The 21,356-nt window shown below is 37.2% G+C and overlaps 1 protein-coding gene across 11 annotated transcripts in view; it reads right to left on the bottom strand.

Annotated features, from left to right (window-relative positions):
- Positions 1–204: 204 nt before the first annotated feature.
- Positions 205–21,356, bottom strand: part of NFYA (nuclear transcription factor Y subunit alpha) — a 28,758-nt gene continuing 7,606 nt past the window's right edge. For 3 of the 11 annotated variants that reach the window (XM_016212761.2, XM_087817378.1, XM_016212760.2), the window contains exons 2-10: positions 19,970–20,117; positions 18,327–18,413; positions 15,384–15,530; positions 10,087–10,218; positions 9,586–9,691; positions 7,997–8,163; positions 6,744–6,917; positions 5,813–5,914; positions 205–3,110 (exon numbers count right to left, since the gene is read on the bottom strand). In XM_016212761.2, coding sequence (XP_016068247.1) covers positions 3,057–3,110; positions 5,813–5,914; positions 6,744–6,917; positions 7,997–8,163; positions 9,586–9,691; positions 10,087–10,218; positions 15,384–15,530; positions 18,327–18,413; positions 19,970–20,044 — 1,044 coding nt within the window. In that variant the 5' untranslated portion in view covers positions 20,045–20,117 and the 3' untranslated portion in view covers positions 205–3,056. Of the gene's footprint in view, positions 3,111–5,812; positions 5,915–6,743; positions 6,918–7,996; positions 8,164–9,585; positions 9,692–10,086; positions 10,219–15,383; positions 15,531–18,304; positions 18,414–19,015; positions 20,118–21,356 lie in introns of those variants that run through there. The other 8 variants (XM_016212769.2, XM_087817380.1, XM_087817381.1 and 5 more) reach the window with 8 other exon arrangements.

The raw sequence follows: 21,356 nt of genomic DNA, 5'->3' as shown, positions 1-21,356 counted from the left end.
CAGCAGGATAGGTCTATTGGGTCTCTCATGGTAGGGCTCCCTGTGGCTGTGTTTTCTCTTAATTCCTGGTTCTGACTTTTGTATGATAATGACTCTAAGGTTGACAGTCTTGCTCAGATTCATGCAGAACACAAAGCCGTATGAGGATGAGCATGCAGTGTATTTTTAACAATCAGAAAAGCATTTTAGTCTTTTCTACAGAAATAAAAAAATCTAAAAATTTTATTTTCACTATAGTTCTACACCACCTAATAAATCAATGCTGTTTTGGAGGGCTAATTTTACTCAAGGAATTACTTCTTTGCATTTTGATTAACACTTCCAGTAGTAAGACCAAATATATAATCAGCCCACAAATGACAAAATACTTGTCAGCAGGGTAAGAAGGCCAAAAGGGAAGGAAAAGAGATTAAAAGGAGAGATAGCTAAGAGGCCTGGACACTACACATGTCTGTCTACAGAGATCAATTTCAACATTATAAACAACCTAGAACCCAAGAGATGTAGACGTCTCAAAATTCAAATCACTTTTTAGTATTTTTATAAATTTATTTTAAAAAATAACAATTGCAATGACATCAATGATCAAATCGCCTGTACTCCCCCTATTGCTGAGGGGAAAAATATATATAATTGAGTCCCAAAGGAAAATCAAGACATTATTATTATCAGGCACTCAATAGCCAAAAATGTTGGTCCAGTGGTATAGACACTGACATGTTCAATGTACCAGTACAATTAAAATATATACACTTACAATTATCCTGCAAAAAAAAGCACTCAAGAAGTGAAATAACTATGTATTAAACCAATTATTCACTCATCCATTCACTCTTTCTACATCTAGAAGTCATCACTACAGTCACAAGGATATATGAATAAAAGAACTTCTGGCAACAAATAAAGAAAAAATCCAAACCTCAACCCCCTCCACTTTGTGGGTTATTACGGTGTGCTAAAATGACCACAATAAAAGGGTCATGAGTTAGCTGAAATGCAATGACGAAATGACAACTGAAGCATTTAATTTTAAACAAAACTCAAATGCATGAAGAAGTAATTCTGCTACAATAAGGTTGGAATCACTATGTACAAACTTACACACACAAATAAATAGCATTTTAGAATTGCTATTGGCTTAAGTACTAGAAATTAGGTCTGAGGAATCTTTCTGAACTCTGTACCTTAAAGATTCTTAAACAAACCAAGGGATAGAAATTCCTTTGTTTTTAGTAATCTATCATCTGAAAAATTTGGGGATTACTGGATAAAGTTAACATCTAAAACTCATATAGAGCCAGAAGTTTCTAGTGAGCCTACCAAAGAATCAACCCCTCCACTCCCCCACATCTGGAAGCCAGATGACTGGATTCCAGGAACTAGAAAGATACTTCACTTCCTGCTTTCTTTGCATAGCTCTGTCCCTCTATTTCTACCATTACAATGCTTTCCCTTTGTGATGTTTCCTTTAGAGAGTTAAGTATTTTCTCTCTCTTAAAACAATCAGAGTAAAATATAAAAAGACCCAATCTTTACTCTTGGTATTTAAGTCAAACCCAAACGTTCCTCAAAATAATTTTCCTTTTGTTTTCACGATAAGCAGAAACTCTTCTGAAATATATTTCTACCGGGGTTCAACATCTAGAAAAGAAATGAGGCACAACCCATTCTGGGAACTGTGGCCCAATTCCCTTCCCTACAGGCACCTCTATTTCCAGTCTTTAATTTGTCCCCAGAATGTAGATGCAATGTGAAAACTTTCCTGCACAAGGCATATGGAGAAAGGGGGGAAGCAAATGGAAACTGGCACCGAGTCAGCTGCCATGGGAAGCATGAGTATGTCCGTTTTCTGGGGCCAGCACAAAGCGTTGCAGGAGTGAAGCCAACATCCACCATAAGCTTGAGCAGATAACCTGGAGACCATCCAGGACAGCTTGATCGAACAGTGCTTTCCAGAAATTGTCAAGGACCAAATCTCAGACTTCTACTTTCCGTTGTTAAAAGGTTATAGTGTAAATGTATTCTCTTCATTTTAATGATCCATCCTAGGCATCCATCCACTGAAGAATCATGCTATATGACAACACATGGGTGTATATACTACTCTTTTTCTAGACTGAAACACATAAACCCTTCTGTTTTCCAAATGTTGTCACCAAGCCTCTGATTGAAAATCTCTAGTTTGCCTCTCTGTTTAGGAGTTACTACAAATGTCCTCAGCACTTCAGCACAGTTGTATTGTTTTGTTCTCTACTTAGAAAGTTTCAAGGTCCAATACCTTCTAAATTGTATTAAAGTAACCATAGTAAGAACTATGGTCCAGATGACCTGTCAACAGATGGACAAGCAGATCACAACTGGTCAAAGCTAAAAAAGATTCAGCAATTATTATTTTTAATGCTTGATTCTTTTATCATTCTATTCCCAGAATTAGCTTTTCCTTCGCTGGAGTCCAAAAATACCAACCTATCATCTGGGCAAACAGAAATTCTTATTATTACCACAGATTATATGAATGTATCTCAGAGAATTTATTATTTCCATATTACGAGATGGAACTTCCATGCCCAGAAGTCATCTCTGAATACAAAGTGTCCATTCACATAGCCTGAGATCCCTTGTCAGAAGGATGGAGGATGGTGTTTAGATTCCACGGGAAGGAGTGGGCTGCAGCTTCCCTGATTGCAGTTTAGCTGGAGAAGGTTGTTCGTCCCTGCTGAGACAACTAGCTGGCTTCACCAGTCAGCATCTAAGTGCTGTGTGTGGTACTGCTGTGCTGGCATGAGTCCTTTGCATCATCCTAGTCCATGAAATGTCAATGCCATCAACAGTCTAAAATAGGTCCTGACTGAAGGGTGAGACAAAGCCTTGCAAGTTCAATTTGCCAGACACCACTGCAATTACAATACTGAGCCACTTATTAAAAACTAAGTGGGTTTCTGTCCTGTAGAAAAGGGCAGAATGTGATCATCAGTGTCCCATCGGAAGAAGTGATCAATTTCCTGGTATAGTGGCGAGGAACATGACCTTGATCAGCTCCATCACGTGGCCTGGGGTTAGGACACTCGGATGATCTGTGTCATTGCTTCTTCATCTGTTTGGTTTGGATCCTAGAGACAAAGAAAGCATAATAATGGTTAAAGTCCTTTGCAAAAGCAACAGGAACTTGTTGCTTTCACTACTTTATCATTAAGGGCATAGACACAACTTTGCCAAGTAACCCAAAGGCCTGCATGCAGTGTGCATACATGGATTAAAATGCAGCTCCATTTGGAAACAGGAGACAATAAATCTTATTTAAAAGGATTAAAAATCTGATCTAGCCTACACTCCATTCCTGAACACTCCAGAGTTGATAGCAGACCTGTGTTGTGCTCTACCCTTAGTGTTTAAGGGTCCTTAGAAGCAGCTAAGAAAAAGAGAGAAGCCGTCTCATGCAGTACTTTTGTGTCATTATTTTACAATCATCATATTTCAATGCTGAGCACTTAGCAGAGCTAAGTGATTGGGATTTATTTAATGCACTCACTTAGTTAAAAGGTATAGTGTAACCTAGAGGTTACAGATAAACTTGGTGCCCAGATGGGTAAACTGATTTGCTTGGGCTAGAGTCAAAAAGTTACTCAGGAGCCCAGCAAGGACCAACTGCCAAATCTCTTGGTACCCATTTAATATTCTTTCCACTAAACTCTGCCTGCTGCCTCTCACAACCCGAAGTGTTAAGACAAGATTTGCCTGTGGAAGTTTTTTGCAACACTCCACAATAACTGCCTTTAGTTCTTCTACACCAAGGCTCTGAAGCCTCAATTGGCATGATCTAAGGATAAGCTGAAAGATTCTGAAGGTGGTAGGCCTGGAGCTTTGTCTTGGTCAATGAGTGAGAAAAACAACAGCATTTACTGAGCCCTCAACATGCACTAGGCTAAGGAGGCACCTAATGTGACTTACTACATGAAATTCCCACAACATTCCTGTGAAGTATCAACAGCACCCCACTTTACAGGTGAAGAAACTAAAAGAGGCTAAAAGACGCTAAGTAACTTGACTGAGGTCATATTGTTAGCACAAGGAATTAGCAGAGTTCCTGGCACAATGCCCACAGCTGGCTTCTCTACATCTATACCCTGCATAAAAGAGTAATGAGAAAGGAGTGGTTCTCACACTACACATAGGAATTAATAGTATAGAAGGAATTAGTGCTCATGTGTAGGAACACCACAGAATACCAGTATGACTGGCAGGCATGATGAGGAAAAGTTCCTTGGATGTTGTACAGAAATAGTTTGTGATTTGATGCAGTAAAAATGAGAAACTAGCATGCATCCTTGAGCAGGGGCCTGAAACAATTATAAAAGCACTACCTTCTAAAGACTGACTGGGCTATAATGGAGGTGGGGTGTGATGGTCATACAGAATGAAGTAGCGGTGAGTGGGTGGCATCCATTAACTCAACAAACATTTACTGAGTGCTTGTTTAGGATGGGGCATTATGCTAAGAGCAAAACAATCCTCTACTCTTTACACAGCTAATAGTCTAGTGAAGGAGACAACCACTGCACAATTACACAAATAAGGCAGTTCAAGTACTATTAAACTCTAAAGAAAAGGTAGATGTGGGGAAATAATAGGGTAGGAGAGACAGACTCTGGATAGGGTTGGCTAGGGATAGCCTCTCAGATTTAAACCAAGACCTAAAAGATGAGATAGCCATGCAAAAAGATGGGGAGTGAAAAGCTTTACAGATTGGCTGTTTTGAAGACAAAGGTCCTAATGGCAGGAGACAGAACAATGAACAGTACAAGCAAGAGCATAAAGACCAAGGAGTAGGAGGAAATGAAGCCAGAGGCAGGCAGGACCTAGATCATGCAGGACCTTGTTGGCCAAGGTAAGCACTTTGGATTTTAGTCTTAAGTGTAAATGGGAAAGGATGGAGGGTAGAAGTTTAAGCAAGATGCTGATGTTATATGATATACATTTAAAAAAGATCACACTAAGATGTGGCTAATGGACCAGGGTGGCACAAGATTGGAAGGGAGACCAGTAGGGAACTGTTACATTAACTGAAACAAGAGAGAGAGGATTAGACTAGGCTGACAGCAGTTGGGAGGGAAAAAAGTAAACCGAATCAGATTATATTTTAGAGATAAAACCAAAAGTTGGACAATTCTAGTAACTGAGTGGATGGATATGTCACTTGTTGAGATGAGTGGTTGAGGCATTAAAAAAAAAATCAAGAGGTCTATTTGGATATATTGATTCAGAAATGCTATAGAATAAAATCAGTGGAATTAGATGTAAGAACCAGTACAATATAGGAGTTACAGAGTAAATCCTGGAATTACATTGCCTGGGTCTGAATTTCAGTTGTACCATTTTATTAAGTATTTTACTTAGGCTAACTATTTAACCTGTTCAAACCTCCGATTTTACTGTAAAATGGAAACGTAATTCTTACCTCATGGGGCTTCAGGTTGCTGTAAAGATTCAGTGAAAAAGAAAAAAGTAGCTTATAAAAGCACCTAACATAATGGCTGGCACATAGCAGTAAAGTGTTAGCTGGTGGTGTTCTTTGAAAATCAAGATAAGTGAGAGTATCAAGAAAGACTATTAAAAAAAAAGGAAAGTATTAATAACTGGCAAAGGTTGAGGGGGTAAAAAGGCCACTGGGTTAAAGACCTTTAAGTGCTAAAGACCTTTAAGACAAAATGGACAGAATGTTGCGTCCAATTTAGAGAATAGCAAGAGAAAAATGCAAAGGCTTCAACCCAAGAAAATAGAAAGCAAGAAGAATGAGAGGTTTAAGCCTTCTTACCTGCATATGAGGACTATCCTTCTCCTTTGGAGAGAAAAACCGTCCACCTTCACCACGCTTCCGTGCCATGGCATGACGGTGCCGAGACTCATGCAGGTATTTCTAAAACAAGAGAAATAAAACCATTTAACTACTAGCTGGAACCAGCACAGTTATCTAATGCACAAGTTCCATCTTCAGTAGTTCAGAAAAGCACTGATTAAAGCCATCATGGGCACTTACGACTTTGAATTATGGAGAAAGCTTTGGGGAAAACACTAGATAGCAGCTTACCGTATATAACTACTATGAGAATGTAAATGCTAAATAAATATTATAAATTCAAAAAAAGACTACTCGAAGGTATCCCAGAGACAGCTAACTATCACCCAATATGTATATATCCGTTCCTTTGCTTTAATAACGGACCAAATTTTCCTTGGGCAAATGGCTGCTTAGTAAAAAGACTGCATTTCCTACCCTTATTTGCAGGTAACTGTGGCCACGTAATTAAATTTTGGCTAATGAAATATATAAAACTTCCTAAAAGTTTCCTTGAAAGAGAGTTGCCTCTTTTGTTCCATTTGCTCCTAGGCTGGAGCCCAAGCAGCCATCTTGGACTATAAGTAGCGTACTAAGAATATCAGAATAAGACGGGGAGAATGGGTATCGAGGGCTGTGGAAATGTGCTACCAGCTCAGGACAATTTATCTCTGGACTTCTTTTATGTAAGAAAAACTTTTAAAATTTAAGCCAGTATTATTTTTTTGTCTCTGTAGTTGCAGCTGCATATAGCAACGACAAATGATAACTTTTATAAAAGATAAGAGCTATCTATCTACCTTCAGTTGTTTGGAAGGTACTCAAGGAAATAAATCATATAAAAGGTAATCACTTCTCAAAGCAGAGCCCTGGTACTCTCTTCCTACATCCTTCCCAATGTTACACATACCCTTCTTTCCTTTGGAATTTTCCCTTCTGCCTCTAGTTTGGCTCGGGCTTGCCTCCTCTTAAGTATGCGGTGGTACTGTTTGGCATTCACATAGAGAGGCTCTTCCTCGAGCATCTCTGCCCCAGGTAGAGGGATTCTTTGGATAGCAGGCACAGAGCCGGCACCAGGTACCATCTGTGTGAAGAGAACACTAGTTTATTAAAAAGTGACATGAAGTATGGACACAGGAAACAGTTTCTTAATCCATGTTAATCTAGTTTCTTCTGACTGCTACCAAGAGTAGCTTTTACAGGGTATTCAGTTAAATGCATTTCCTGGAGAACATTATGTTTTAGAACATAAAACTAAATGCATTTTAAACAAACATTACAGATAATTACATTATAGGGGGCCCAGGAGCCACACTAAGAAACAACATAACCTGATCCAAATTCTTGTCCATGCATGGCTCCAGTTTCTAGGAATGTCTGCTGCCATCTAGTGGTCCAGAACAGTAATCAAAGACAATAAAATAGTACAAAGGAAAATAGGGACAAATTTACCAAGTGCTACTTAATGCCTATAGTTATACAACTAATTAAGTTAACTTACTATATAATTCAATCCTAATTTTTCTAAACAAACAAAAACAAAACATTGTACTAAATGTATGATGAAACAAGTCTCCTTTGCCTCACTCCCTTACCAACTATAACAACTTTCAACATCTGCATTGTTTCTTCTGGTAGTTTCCTCCATCTCAGTGCAGGCTTCTATTACTCAATTCTTACGTTATCCATTTTAGGTACTACAGACTGACATCCTATTTTGACATATGAGGCTTTAGCTTTCACACACACCACCCAACTCTCCTTCCTTATCTTCTCAATGTATTTATACCACATATTTTTTCTTCTCTGATTATAATCTTTCTGAATTTTAGTTTACTTCTTGTTTCATCCACTAGAGACAATGTATTTTCCAACTGCCAAAGATCAGTAGTCTAACTCTCCCTATTATATCTCCAGCACCAAGAATAGTGCCTGGCACACAGTAGGTCCTCCGAATGAATTGTGGTCTGTTGTAATGTTTATTATAAAAGTAGATCGCTGTAACTGCCTTAAGGATCAATCTCAAGGCCAAGAAGTCAACATTATAAACAAACTTTATGAAAGACATCAAATTGCAGATTCAAGAATTTTGCAAAGACAGAGAGATATGTGGAAAAAGAAATTATAGGCGATAACAGTGAGCTGAAGAATCAATATTCTTACCATGACCATCCCTCCTGAATTGACCACATTGCCTGCCACTGGTAGTGTCACAGTGACAGTCCCTTGTCCACTGCTGGTTGTATTGGTGTTGGCTCCTGTCTGAACAATCTGTGCTCCTGCCAAACTGGCTGCTGGGATGGTGATCATGCCTGAAACAGGGACTGTAACTTTAAGAAAATAAAACATAAAACAAAAAACAGGTACACAGAAAGAAGGGAACAGAGTTAGGTCCTCTTCTATCTGGCACACTCATTCACCCTGGAAAAACATACTAAACAGCACAAGGGGGGAAAAAGCACTCACCCACTCTCTGCCTGGTTTAGTACATAAAACCCACATAATAATCTTTGAAACTATTAACTTTCTGGGTACTGGCTTTGAATAAATCTATCCTTGAAATGGATACTTTCCTGGGCATTACAATAATAGTTTTCAATGGGTGGTGAGGCAGTTTGGAAGCTTCCTCTTCTATGGGTCAGTCTGACTAAAGCTATATCCAGTTTTTGTACATATGAACAATCTGCTTCAGGATGGAGATTTTATAAACCTGTAAGTTGTTCATCCTAAACTGACAATGAACCAGCCAGTTGCAGGTCTGAAACTTAAATCAAGCACCCCAAGTTCCCAAACTATCAACAGCAGCACGTGAGGAGGATGTGTTTGCCATTATCTGTTTGGGCTCCTGCCAGTGCTCAATCCAGTTCAGGCCCTCTCTTGAGTCATACACGAGCACTGTTACTGTATTCACTGGATCTTGCATACTGCTAAGTCTTTAATCTTAATTACAAATCAAACCTTTAGTCATGGAATATGAGATGTCCTTTTAAGATTTAACTATCTGACAAATGCCTCCAAAAGCTCTTAAGTTCAGTTTGAGGCACCTCCTCCTCTCAAGCCATATTTCACCTCTCCCTTCTGTTTGCATCACCTATTCCTAGGACATATCTCTATAAGAGCTCTGCACTATATGTGTTCACAGTATGCCTTCTTTATTAGACTAGAGGCTGTTTGAGGAAAAAGTTCTTCTTTCTTAGCAAAGTTCTACATACATAATAGGCATATAAGTCTTTTTGGAATAAATTAACAATGGAGTGGCACAGAAAAAAATACAACTAAGCAACAACACTCCAAATGCCAACTTGATGCTGATCCATTTCTCCCTCTACCAACGAAGAAACTCCTATTTCTAATCTTTTATTTAGAAAGTGTTAAGCAGAAGATTATTATATTAGTTCCAGGTGTAAACCCCAGTAAATAGACTTTACATAACTTACTAAGTGATCATCTCAATAAACCTCATACCCATCTGACACCATACATAGTTATTAGAATATTACTGACTATATTCCCACGTTGTACTTTACATCCTCATTAGGCCCAGTCTTTTAACTACCACCCCAGGGACTCCTACAAATGGAATTAACAATGGTCATGTATTGGTGATAAGGAACCAACAATCAATGGAGACATATTTTTTAATAAAAAATACATTTCATGTAGAGGTCACCACAAAATTTCTGAAGTATCATTTGCTTAAGGGATGAAGATGATGCCCCCAAAAGTAGACAGAAATGAATGGGCACACTTACCTTGCTGGAGAATGGTGCCATCTGCATTAACTGGCTGATAAACGATGGTCTGCCCTTCAGCAGTCTGTGCCACTTGCTGACCCTGGACAGCAATCTGCTGTTGTGTCTGTAGGAAATAAATCATGACACAATTTAACAGATTCTAAAACATCACAAAGAAAAGAACCATATAGTCTTTTTTTTTAACATCCTCACCCAAGGATATGTTTTTATTGCTTTTAGAAAAAGAGGAAGGGGGAGAGAGAAACACTGATGTGAGAGAAACACCAATCGATTGCCTCCCGTATGCACCCAGACCCGGAATCGAACCCTGAAACCCAGGCATGCACCCTGACTGGGAATTAAATGCTCCAACTAACGGAGCCACCTGGCCAGGGCTAGTCTTTTTCTTAAAAATATTTTTGATGGTCTTCTCCCCCATTTCTACATGTGAAACATGGCTCAGCTGTCGGACCCTTCCAAATCAGCTATGCTCCTGTGTCCACCAGCTGGTAGAACTACCTGGCTCTGGCCAGCGGTGACGGCTGTCTGGGGCTGCTGGATGATGATCTGCTGGGTCTGGCCCTGCTGGCCCTGAACCTGCACGGCCTGCCCACCCTGGATCTGGATCTGTCCGGGTGGCACCAACTGTATCTGTGGAAGACAAAACAAAGAAAGCTTAGTACCTTGCTGACACTGGTATCTTTCGGTCCTAGAGCATTAGTTACCCAAATTACTCTACACAGTGGAAAATGCTGTGAAGAGGAAAAAAACAAAACAAAACAGCAGTCCTGTTCTGCTATTATTTATGAGAGATAACTTGTTTTCCACTTATGAAACAATGGAGGAGTTCTGACTGCTGCCCGGATACTGAATGATATTACGGAATCAATGGCAGCTTTTTAAAGATGATACTGCTGGCATCATGACATTTATTTTTAGAGCATGTTTATTTAAAAATACATTCTGAAGTATTTTTTACTGATGAAATGATATATTTTATATTCAAAATGATTCTTGAGAGAGTAGGTGAATACAGATGAAACTAGAAAGACTGATTATGTGCTGATAACTATTGAAGATGGGTGTGGTGATTCATCAGAGCATTCTCTTTTTTGTCTATGTTTGAAGTTTTCTCTAATAAAATGTTGGGGGGAAAATAAGTCATTTCCAGTTTTTCCAACTCTAAGCTGGAATTGTATAAAAATGTATACACCTCTATCAAGGAGGAGACCTCCTTGAAGGATGTATGTCTCAAGCCCCAGACCCTGCCAGATGAGCACTGGACCAATGGCAGTTGCAATCTCACTAACTCCATCCCCCCAAATTACAACAAGACAACATTTGAGGGCTAACAACTTCAATGTGAGTATTCAAACACAGTACAACTGTTTTCTCATCTTTAAACTAAGAACAAAACTACCTCCTCCCCTAAGTCATGAGGCCAGCTTTAGAACACTTTTAATGCTATTTAAAAATATTTAAGACACCACTTTAATAATAAACACCAAGATCGTGTCTTCGTAATTACAGTGGTTAAGCTTGGGCAGATGTGAAAAAGTGGGTCATATAAGGCTGGTTTGTTTTTTTAAACAAGTCAACAAAGTTTGGGAACCTTGGGCTCTGTGGTATTTATTACAGTAGTATTTATCAAAATAGGGTTCTGTGATTCCTTAAGTATAACTTAACTTCTGAAAGGGTAGGGTTATGAAGAGAGAAAAAACAAAATTAGACCCATAAAATAATTTCTGGAAGTGTTCGACTTCCCACTTGCAGGTTTACTTTAAGGAAGGGGCAATGTCCAAAAAAGATGACCAGAGAAAGCAAGAGTCAGAGAACCTCATTTTGAGTTTTCCCAAAAGTTTTCCAGGGAAGCCTCACTGTCCTGCAGATATCACTCCCACATGCTAACTGCCTTTACAAGGAAATTCTTCTTCCCAGTCCGGATTGTGCCATAACAAAAAATGTACATCTAATCCACATTAGTTCCTAACCTTGTTAGGTGAACTGTGTCTCACCCAGACTGTTGCCTAGTGTTTCAAGGTGAATGTAGCAGGTTATATTTTAAATCATATTTTAGATTTAATCAAGGTGAGATTCATTTTTAAGTTAAAGTTCAGAGATGGCTCCATCTAAATACGGCATTGCTGTTTTTAGTTTATACCTTTTGTAACTGCTGTCATCATTCATGCCTTATTCACCACAACTGTGTTGAGCATTTTTATATTTTTAGTAACTGCTTTTGCAAGCTAATTTATGTACTGATATTAAAATGAAAAAGTTTGTTTTTAAAAATTTAAAATAGTATACAAAATCCTTAAACATGCAGGGAAGTTGAGGCTATCATATCAGACATACCCACAGTCACTGTTCAGATTTAACAAGCTAATATTCTGTCATATTTGCTTCGTTTAACATTCCCTTCCCAACTAAAAGGTAATCACTCTACTAAAACTGGTGATACTCCTTACAGAGCATATTTTATACAAGTATATCCATAAAAATATATAGTGCTGCTTAATAAGTTTATAAATCTCAAGTAAATGGCACCATATTGTATCTTTTTATAATTTGCTTTTTTCAGTCAATGTGGTGGTTTTCAAGGTATAGCTAGTTGAAATAGAACTAGTTCATTCGTTTCATTTGGTATAAAGTATCACGCTAGATAATTATACTCTAACTTATTCATCCATTCCTGTTAACTTTTGGGTTTGGTACTATCCATGGTTTTTGGAATCTGGTAGGGATCTTGGAATATATTCCCCATGAATAAGGGGGATTACGGTAGTCAAATCAAAATTTTTTAAATGTCTTTTAAGAAATCCTTCTCTATCCCACTGCATAAAGAAAATTCTCCTGCGAAGAGAATCTAGTTTCCCAGTATGCTCTTTTACATTTAGATCTTTAATCTATCTAACAGGTATTTTTGTATATAGTATGACTAGAGATTTTCTTTTTCTGTATCACTTTTTTTAAAAATTAAAGTTGAGTTGATATACATTACATTAGTTTCAAGTGTACAATATAGTGACATAACACTTATATGCCTTACAAAGTGTCACCATAAGCCAGTCTAGTAACCATGTCACCATAAAGCTATCACGATATTACTGATTGTATTTCCTATGTCATATGTTACATCCCCATGACTTATTTTATAACTAGAAGTTTGTACCTCTCTATGCCCTTCACCTTTTTCATCCTTCCCCATCGCCCTCTCCTCTATCATCAGTTGTTCTCTGTTAGTTTTGTTTTTTTTAGATTCCACATATAAGTGAAATAATTTACTTGTCCTTCTGACTTATTTCAGTTAGCATAATACCCTCTAGGTCTATCCACGACGTACATCTATATAATTCTTAAACCATTTCTTCACTAATATTTTATGCTATTTTTGTTATATACCAATTTCCAATATTCTTGAATCTATTTCTTGGCTCTCTATGCCAGTTCCATTGTCTATATCAAGCCAGGGAGCCTAACCTAAAATTGTATGCAAAATTTTCCATGAATCTGGACATCTACACCTTTTCTAAGAGGGCACAGGATCTCGTTGGAATTCTAAAATAGAGGATGCAATGTAATAAAGGTTAAGAAGTACTTTTCTAAAAGAAATAGCTATTCAGAACACAATTCTTATAAAAAAGAATTGAAATCTTATGCATCGGAAGAAAGGCTATGGAATCTTACCTAGAGCCTTATATACGTAACAGAAAACAATTTTCCTAGGATGATTTGACTAGTTACTTACAGTCCTGCTTGGTGAGAGGAGAATAAAATAACCCTGTAAGAGACTCTTAAAGGCAAATATATAAATAAATTAACTAATTCCATAAAATCACAGAATTTAGAGCTGGAATGAACCCTAGAAATCACCTGATGTAAACTGCATTTTCAGATGAGAAAACTGACAATCAAATGACTTGGACAAGATCTGAAAGCTTGTTTAATGGCAGACCTGGGAATGAAAAGTCAGGTCACGGCAGCCCCAGCGCCGTTCCTAGCACTAGCACATCATCTCCATTCGAGAGTGGAAAGGAAGGCGTGGCGGGGGGACGACGAGGCGGCAATCAGAACAGAAATGAAATAGCAGTGTAAAATAGAGTCAAGTACACATACTTATTTAAAGCCTTATACATTTTTTCATGGAGAAATGTGGAAACTGTTTTTAATCCTAACTACAACTCTAGCGTGGCAAAAATATGCCAACAGCTTTAAAAATGCTCTTACTCCTTACCCAAGCAATCCCCCCCACTCCAAAGAAACTACCCAAAGAATTAATTCAACTGAAAAGAAAACTACCATGCTCAAGGAAATTTATAGTAACCTTACCTATAAAAGTAAAATAAATAAATAAATAAAAACAAAGTGTGCGTGGGGGTGGGTGGGATTGATGTGCCTCCCTCACAGGTAAGGATTTACCAAAACAAAAAGGGGCAAAGGAATGTGGAAAAATTAAAAGTCTGATTTATCAAGCAGTGTGATTATGGCTGACTTTTTCCAAATTATATTAAATTCCTCCAGAAAAGCTAAGACATTAATGCTATCACTTCAACTGTTAAAACAAAATATACACATATAGTATAATATTAATAGTTCTTCCCCATCCCCATGCTATTAAACATATATACAGAGGGGTCTGGCTATTAATTACAAAGATGGTATCACACAGTGCACGTTTTCTTACAAATTATTTTTCACCAGAAGTACCTCGATATTAACCACCCCCATGTCAACAGTTCATCCTTTTAATAACGTAATATTCCACATCTGAAGACAGTATGACTTATTCAACAATTTCCTTATTCTTATTAATAGACATTCAGGTCACAAAACAGCTTTTTGGCAGTATAAGGCTGCAATAAATGTATTTGTATATTTCTCCCTATATATTGATGCTTTTAGTCCTATAGGATTCTCAGAAGTGGAAGAGGTTTATGTATTTAAGAGTGAGACGCTTTTCCAAAATGACTTCAAAACTTCAAATTACCTAAATAATGAGTTTTTCCTTTTCTCCACACCCACTGTAGAACTAGATATAATCATTCTTTTTAATTTTTGCCAAATTGACAGAAATCCCTCTACTTACAAAATTTGATGCCAGAGTTGCATGTAACATCATACTTACTTCTTAATCTCTTCTATATTTTTGTCTTTACCTTTGTTTTCTGTTTCACAATCAGTCTTTCCAGTAGATTTATCTATTTTAATGATCTGCTTAAAGAATCAGATTTATTCTTTCTACATTTTTGTTAGTTTTCTACTTCAGTAATTTTAACCTACTTTTTGCTCATTTTGTTCTTTTCCTAACTTCTTATGAGAAATATTATTCATTTATTTTCAATTAAAATTAAAAGTATTTTGCTTTAAATACAGTGCTAGGTGTGTGTGATGGGTATGGACTGAAATAACTTTTTTTCATCACTTGCTAGATAACTCAAATTACATGGAAAGAAAAGGGGAACATTTCTGAGGAAAAACAAGAATCGCCAAAGCAGATTGTAAATTTCCTCCCTCACTGACTAGAAATACCAACAAAGGTCACCCAATGAATTACTTTTATTAAACAAGATTCCCATCTCTTCATATTCTTTACATTCATTCAAAAATCATGCCTAATTAGTCCTTACCAGAGATGTACAATTTCTGTCTAGTTCTGCTTTATCACTGGTACTACAAAGGTGGACTAATGACTAAATGCAAAGAGAGTAGGAAGCAATTATATGCAACAATACCAATTGTCAAACAGCTTGTAATAAATTATTCTTTAAAAACCTCTATTCTGATATTCTGTCCAGACACTTTCTCATACCACTCACCTGCTGCAAACCCTGTGTCCCAGATACAGGTACTTGCATGATGGTTTGGCCTTGTCCACCAGGGACAGCCTGGACCATGATGGGTTGGCCAGTTGATGTGATCAGCTGGCCCCCACTGACCTGTACCATTAATGGCTGCCCCTGGACCTAGAATAAAATAAAATAAGCACAATGAAATAACATAAAACACAAAACGGTTTTTTACTAAAAGACAATCACTGGAACTATTTTGCTGCCTTGCTAGAGGGGAAAAAGGCAGGAAAGACCCTAAGATAATAAGTCTCAAGTCCTGTCTTCTTCAAGCATCTATGGTATCTCTGATTAAAGGCCAAGCTGAATATTTCAGTCAGCTATAATGGAGTATATCAAGTCTTTGGAGGTTTCAATATATATAAGGCATTTATCACCAAATACAGGCTATATTCATGAGAAGCGTTTAATCAAAATGTCAAGACTATTTGCCATTTTAGAATAATATCCAAGAGTGATCTCTGGTCAGGGCTGAAGAGGAGGCAATGAGAAGGGTGGCTGGTGGTGGTGATGACGGTTAACTACAAATTCTAAATAACCCGGAGGAAGTAAATCAAACTGTACCCAGCAATGACCCCAGGAGGCTGGGTAACAAGCCTTTCTGGAATCTTATGTAGAAGACCTTTTCTCCCCATAGTTTCTCAAGCATAAATGAAATATACTTCACCTTATATTTTGGGAATTCTAGTTTGGTGGTTGATCAAAGAGCCCACTAGTAAAAACTGCCTAGACATACTTTCTGGTCAGTTTGCAGTACCTGCAGTGGAATTTCTCACACTGGACCCTGCAATACCTGCAGTTATTTTAACTAAAGTTAGTTAACAGAAGCAATGGCAAATATGGAAATTACACAGAGCACTCAAATATAGCAAAAAATTTCCCAACTTTGAAGCTCCCATGAATAAACAGAATATTTTAAAAGCCAGGACATTGTAAATGCTTTCTTGTACATTCCTGAGTCCCAATATAAAAATAACTAGCTAATAGAAATGCTTTCTAGAAGCCAAAAAACAAGCTATTTTAAAAGAGAAATGGAATGAATGTTCAACAGAATAGCTAAAAGTCAAAAACTTTCATTTCCAGATTCTGTTTTAAGGAATTACTTGTAGCATTACAAAAGAATATTTGCATGACTAAAATAGTTATTTTTAATGCCAGTGAAAGAATGTTCAAATAAAATTAATAAAAAGATCAATCGGTCCTAGGGAAGTAAATTAGGCATTAAGCACACCCTCCCAAGTGTACTAGAATCTTTAGAAAGTCAAAACCCTAGCTTTTGTTAAACCATTCATTGAGAAATTCCACTTTAATATTAAGAACTTTACAATCTGATTCTCATGCTTTCTCCTTTCCTTACTTCTCCACCTCAATCAAATCCCCTTTGTTATACCAATGTATGCATATGCTCTACCAGGAAATATTTTTTCAGAATATTTATTGCATGAATAACTGAAAGAACTATTTAAAATTCTCCAAAATAATGAGACCCTTAAGGAATGGTTTCCATTATTTCCATAAAGTGTCTCTATTTATTTTAAATAAAATCTACATAGGTAGGGAACACAAGTTTTAAGGCATAACTATAATAGTTTTCTGGCTCTCCATCATCTTAACTTCTCCCCTCATTGACATGCTGTAAGTGCACATAATAAACCATTTGAGACTCCAAGGAGCCCACTGTATTTACAACATGATTACAAGGATACATGCATCAGACAAAAAGCCATACAGTTAAGAGCATGTTACATTCCCATTCCACAAGTGGTTAATGACAATATTATTTTACACATCAATAAGATGAAGCAAGCATGAAAAACAAGAATTACAAGATGTTGGACTCTGAGATTTATAGTTTGGGAGAACCTCCAAGTTCAGGTTCTTTCAGCCTAATTTATGTTGAGAGTTGGCTGTATATCATCATCAAACACTGGGTGGCAGATTTGGGGGTTGGGTCAAAAGGGTAAAGTAAAATGATTACAATAAGGAGTAGTTAGCTGCAGGATGTTTAGCAGCACTAGTAATAAAGTGAGATGCCGGTTCTACATTCTAGGTCCTACTTTGAACCATTTCCATTTAATGGAGGGAAAAAAAAAAGGGCACTAAAGTCTTGCCAGTTTCTCAAAACTACAGTCATTTCAGTCAAAGTAGCCTACAGGCACAGAAAAGACTAATGCTCCTACTTCTAATTTTATATAGGAGCTGGCCAAAATATCACCCCAAATTTGAGTATTTAACTTGGCCAACATATTAGGGAAATGCATTGGTTAAATAAGAATTCTCATAGTGGCTGTAACACCTAAGACCTATAGAAAGCACATCCCACTTATGTCCAATCTAGAGGTAATCTTTGCGGGATAATCTTTGCGGATCTGATAAAAAGACAGGCCACTATTTTCCCAGGAAATAGTAAAGAGGCAGCAGTTAAGAGATTAACAAGATTTAGTGATTAGATGAAACTTGCCAAGTACAACGATTATTTTGCACCTGATTTGCCCTTTTAATAAAAATAAAGGACAATCTAGCCTAGCTAATGTACATATATTTTCTTTTCTACTATTATAATAATAATCATGAAATTTTACCTTGCAATCTGATACAGAGTTTGAGCTCTAAATAGGTTTTAATGTCACTTGTAAGAATTTCTTCCTGTCCCTTGTAATAATTCTTTCCAAGGCATTCCCAAAGAAATACATTTAGCTAAATGCCGTTTTCAGAAAATTCACACTGGAGTCACTACATGACTTGGCACGAAACATTAGAAAACTGGCATGGTATAAGCCTCAAAGACAAGTTAGCATCCAAGACATGCAACTGACTTTGCCATTCCTCCTTGAGATCCTACTACAAACAGCACCAGACATGAGGAAAGGAGAAGTTCATGCAGTGCTTACAGAGAATCAGAGAGGGCACCACTACCTGGAGGGTCTGGACTTGCTGGCCTGAGGCCGATGCCACCTGGGCCTCAGTCTGCAACTGGACAGCAGTGACACCACCCTGCTGCTGAGAACAGGAACAGGAAGAGCTTGAAATGTGTCAGGAAGGAAATGTATGGTTCAAGACATGAGATCACTTTACCTCTTAGAGGAGAGGGAGGGAGTTGTCTTTCAACAACCCTACCCTATGCAGGACTTTCCAACTGTACAGACTCCCTATCCTGAAGCTGTTTGGTTGAAGGAAGCAGGGTAGAAGATATTAGCCCTTCGTCCTCACAGTGGAACTCAAAACACACTTCCATGACTCAAAAAATGTCACTTGTCATCTTTAACACAAAAATTTTTAAAGCAGTCCTTCCCTCCACAAATAGGCATTTGGTCCTTTTGCCTACAAAGTTATTTTAATGCTCTTAATATTTCTTCAAATGAGTTCATAAGAACAAAGGTTTTAACAGCCTTAAAGATACAATGAATTTCTGGGGCTTAAATGCAATCATTAGAAAGAAAAAACAAAGCAATCACTGTGAACCAAATCATTTTCATGAGGTCACTACTCTCATGTCCCCAAACTAGGATTACTTCTACTCAACTGGAATACCTTAGAAGCATTTTCAACATAATTTTTATGTCCTGTAATAGTAAGTTCTGACAGAACAAAAATTCACCCACCAGGGCACTGGTGTGAATGGAAGGCCCTTTGTGGAATCCCTTTTACAAAGAAGGCAGTTGAAAGAAGCTGCCAGAGCCACAGCAGCTGTATGGAAGGAAAGACAAATAAAAGAGTTTAAATAATTACTCTATTAATCAAGAGTAGCTCCTTCCCTTGATCAGTAGATAGAAGAACTCACTATCGAAATTTCCTTTGCCCTCCCTACAAACTACTTTTCTGTATATCTAACATCCATTTTGGAAACAAAATATTTCCAGTCTTGGCCTAAGGTTATATTGATACATGATAATTTCTTTTCTTCTAGAGAGAAATACAAGGAAAGTTTCACTAAAATGAAGCTGGATATAAAGCACCAGAAAATGTAAGCTGTGTATAAATTCAAGAAAGCTATCCATTTAACTAAGAATAAACCAGTAGCAGGGAATTCCTTTCTAATGTGTGTTTATCCAAAAGAGCGGCTGTTTAACTACTATCCTCATGGTAAACTAGAACTTTTCAGAATAAGTACTGTGGTGGATCAAATCAAAGAGCTGGATTTCTTGGACGCTGACTATCCTGGTTTGTGTATTGTGGTCAAAACCTTAGTAGATCACTCACTAGCTTAATCAAGAAGAGAAACAACCAAATTGAATCCAGAAAAAACAAAAACTCCGAATTTCCATCTGAAAACAGACTAGGTGTTTTGACTTTTGGTAAGATAAAAAGGGGCAATTTAGTATTAAACCAAGCTCCCATGAAGAGCAAATTCTCAATGGTCACAGGCTGGATAGAGTTCTGAACACAGAAAACAGGAGAGAAATGACAACAAATTCAATCTTCAAAAAGCACTTCATTAGCACAAGTCCTCAGACTCATCATTTATAAGATCTGGTGCCTCTGAAGGAATTCCCCCATTGAGTAGTGCTGTTATCAGCTTCATTGCTGTGACATTTAAAGAAGTTTCACTTCCATACCTGTTGCTGAATCTGTCCGGCCTGTACAACAATCTGCTCTGTTGAACTATTGCTGTTCGCTGTATACTGCTCCATGGTTTTTCCAAGTTAGAATCCTGAACACAGTGAGTTTCACTCCGGAGATTGTAGAAGACTGTGAGATGCACCCCTATTAGAAATGTTGGGAAAGAAACAAGAGTAGGGATTGTCAATAAGGCTTCACCAGGTGATTAACCTTGAAACTTATCACTGTACTTTATTTTTAAGAAATCAGCATGAGAAACTAGAAAATTTTTATATACAGTGTCATTTTTAACTAGAATTACATGGCACAATCATAACAACACTACCATATTGCTATTTCACATTTTAAAAATGCTTTTAGTCATTTCATTGGCAATCTTACCTTGCAATACTAAACGAATAATACTTGCACCTTAGAAATACTCATGAGTTATAATATCACTTTGTCATAAGGCTTATTTAACACGAATTTTTAAGTCTGCACACATACTTTAGAGAAAAACGTTTAATTTATAACACACTTGTTGCCCCCCAAACATGTTACTCTAGTTTCCTAGGTATTTAAGACTTCAGGGTTTATATTTAGTAAGTAAATTACCCAGACCTGAAATCAAACGTTTATTTTGCTTATCAAAATCTCTATTAAGTGCTGCTAAGTAAAAAAGCCCTAGCGAAGATTTAGGAGTCTGCCTTTTAATCCAGAGCAAGAAATAAAACGGAATTATACTAATGGCAAAAATAATTTACAAATTAGAAATAAGGAAAATTTTTAAATGGCTAGGATCTTCTCTAAAAAGAACTTAAGTTTTCCCCAGTCTTGAATTTGAATGCCTAATAATATGCCGCCCTTTATTGTATCATTTTAACTTCTTACTATGGCAATTTTCAAATATATACAAAAGCAACGAAGAACATTATAATGAACCCCATAGCCCTCATCTAACTTCAACAGTTCTCAACGCACAATCTTGTTTCACATATGCCTCAATCACTTTCCATGCTCTGCTGGATTCTTTTGGAGCAAATCCCAGACACCACATTACTCCCCAAATCCATAAATACTTTAGTATCTATCTCTAAAGAGAAATACTTGTTTGTCTTTATCATTTTATCACAAAGATACTGTGTGTCTACAATATCATTCAAACATTAAAAAATTAGTAAGTCCTTAATATCATCATATAGCTAGTCAATGTCCAAATTTACCATTCTCATACACTTTAACAGTTGAAGGCGCTTTTTGAAATAAGGACACAATTAGGTAAATTGGAGTGATATTTGAGAACCATGAATCAAGATTTGATTAAAAAATTTAAGGGTAATTCTATTTAGAAATATGGGGGAGGCACAGGTATATAAACAAAATGCAGTAAATCTTTTTCTT

The sequence above is a fragment of the Miniopterus natalensis genome, chromosome 5 (genome assembly GCF_054644295.1).
Source record: "Miniopterus natalensis isolate mMinNat1 chromosome 5, mMinNat1.hap1, whole genome shotgun sequence".
Lineage (NCBI taxonomy): Eukaryota > Metazoa > Chordata > Mammalia > Chiroptera > Miniopteridae > Miniopterus > Miniopterus natalensis.
The sequence above is the reverse complement of the archived record's forward strand: the minus strand, read 5'-3'. Positions and strand labels throughout refer to the sequence as shown.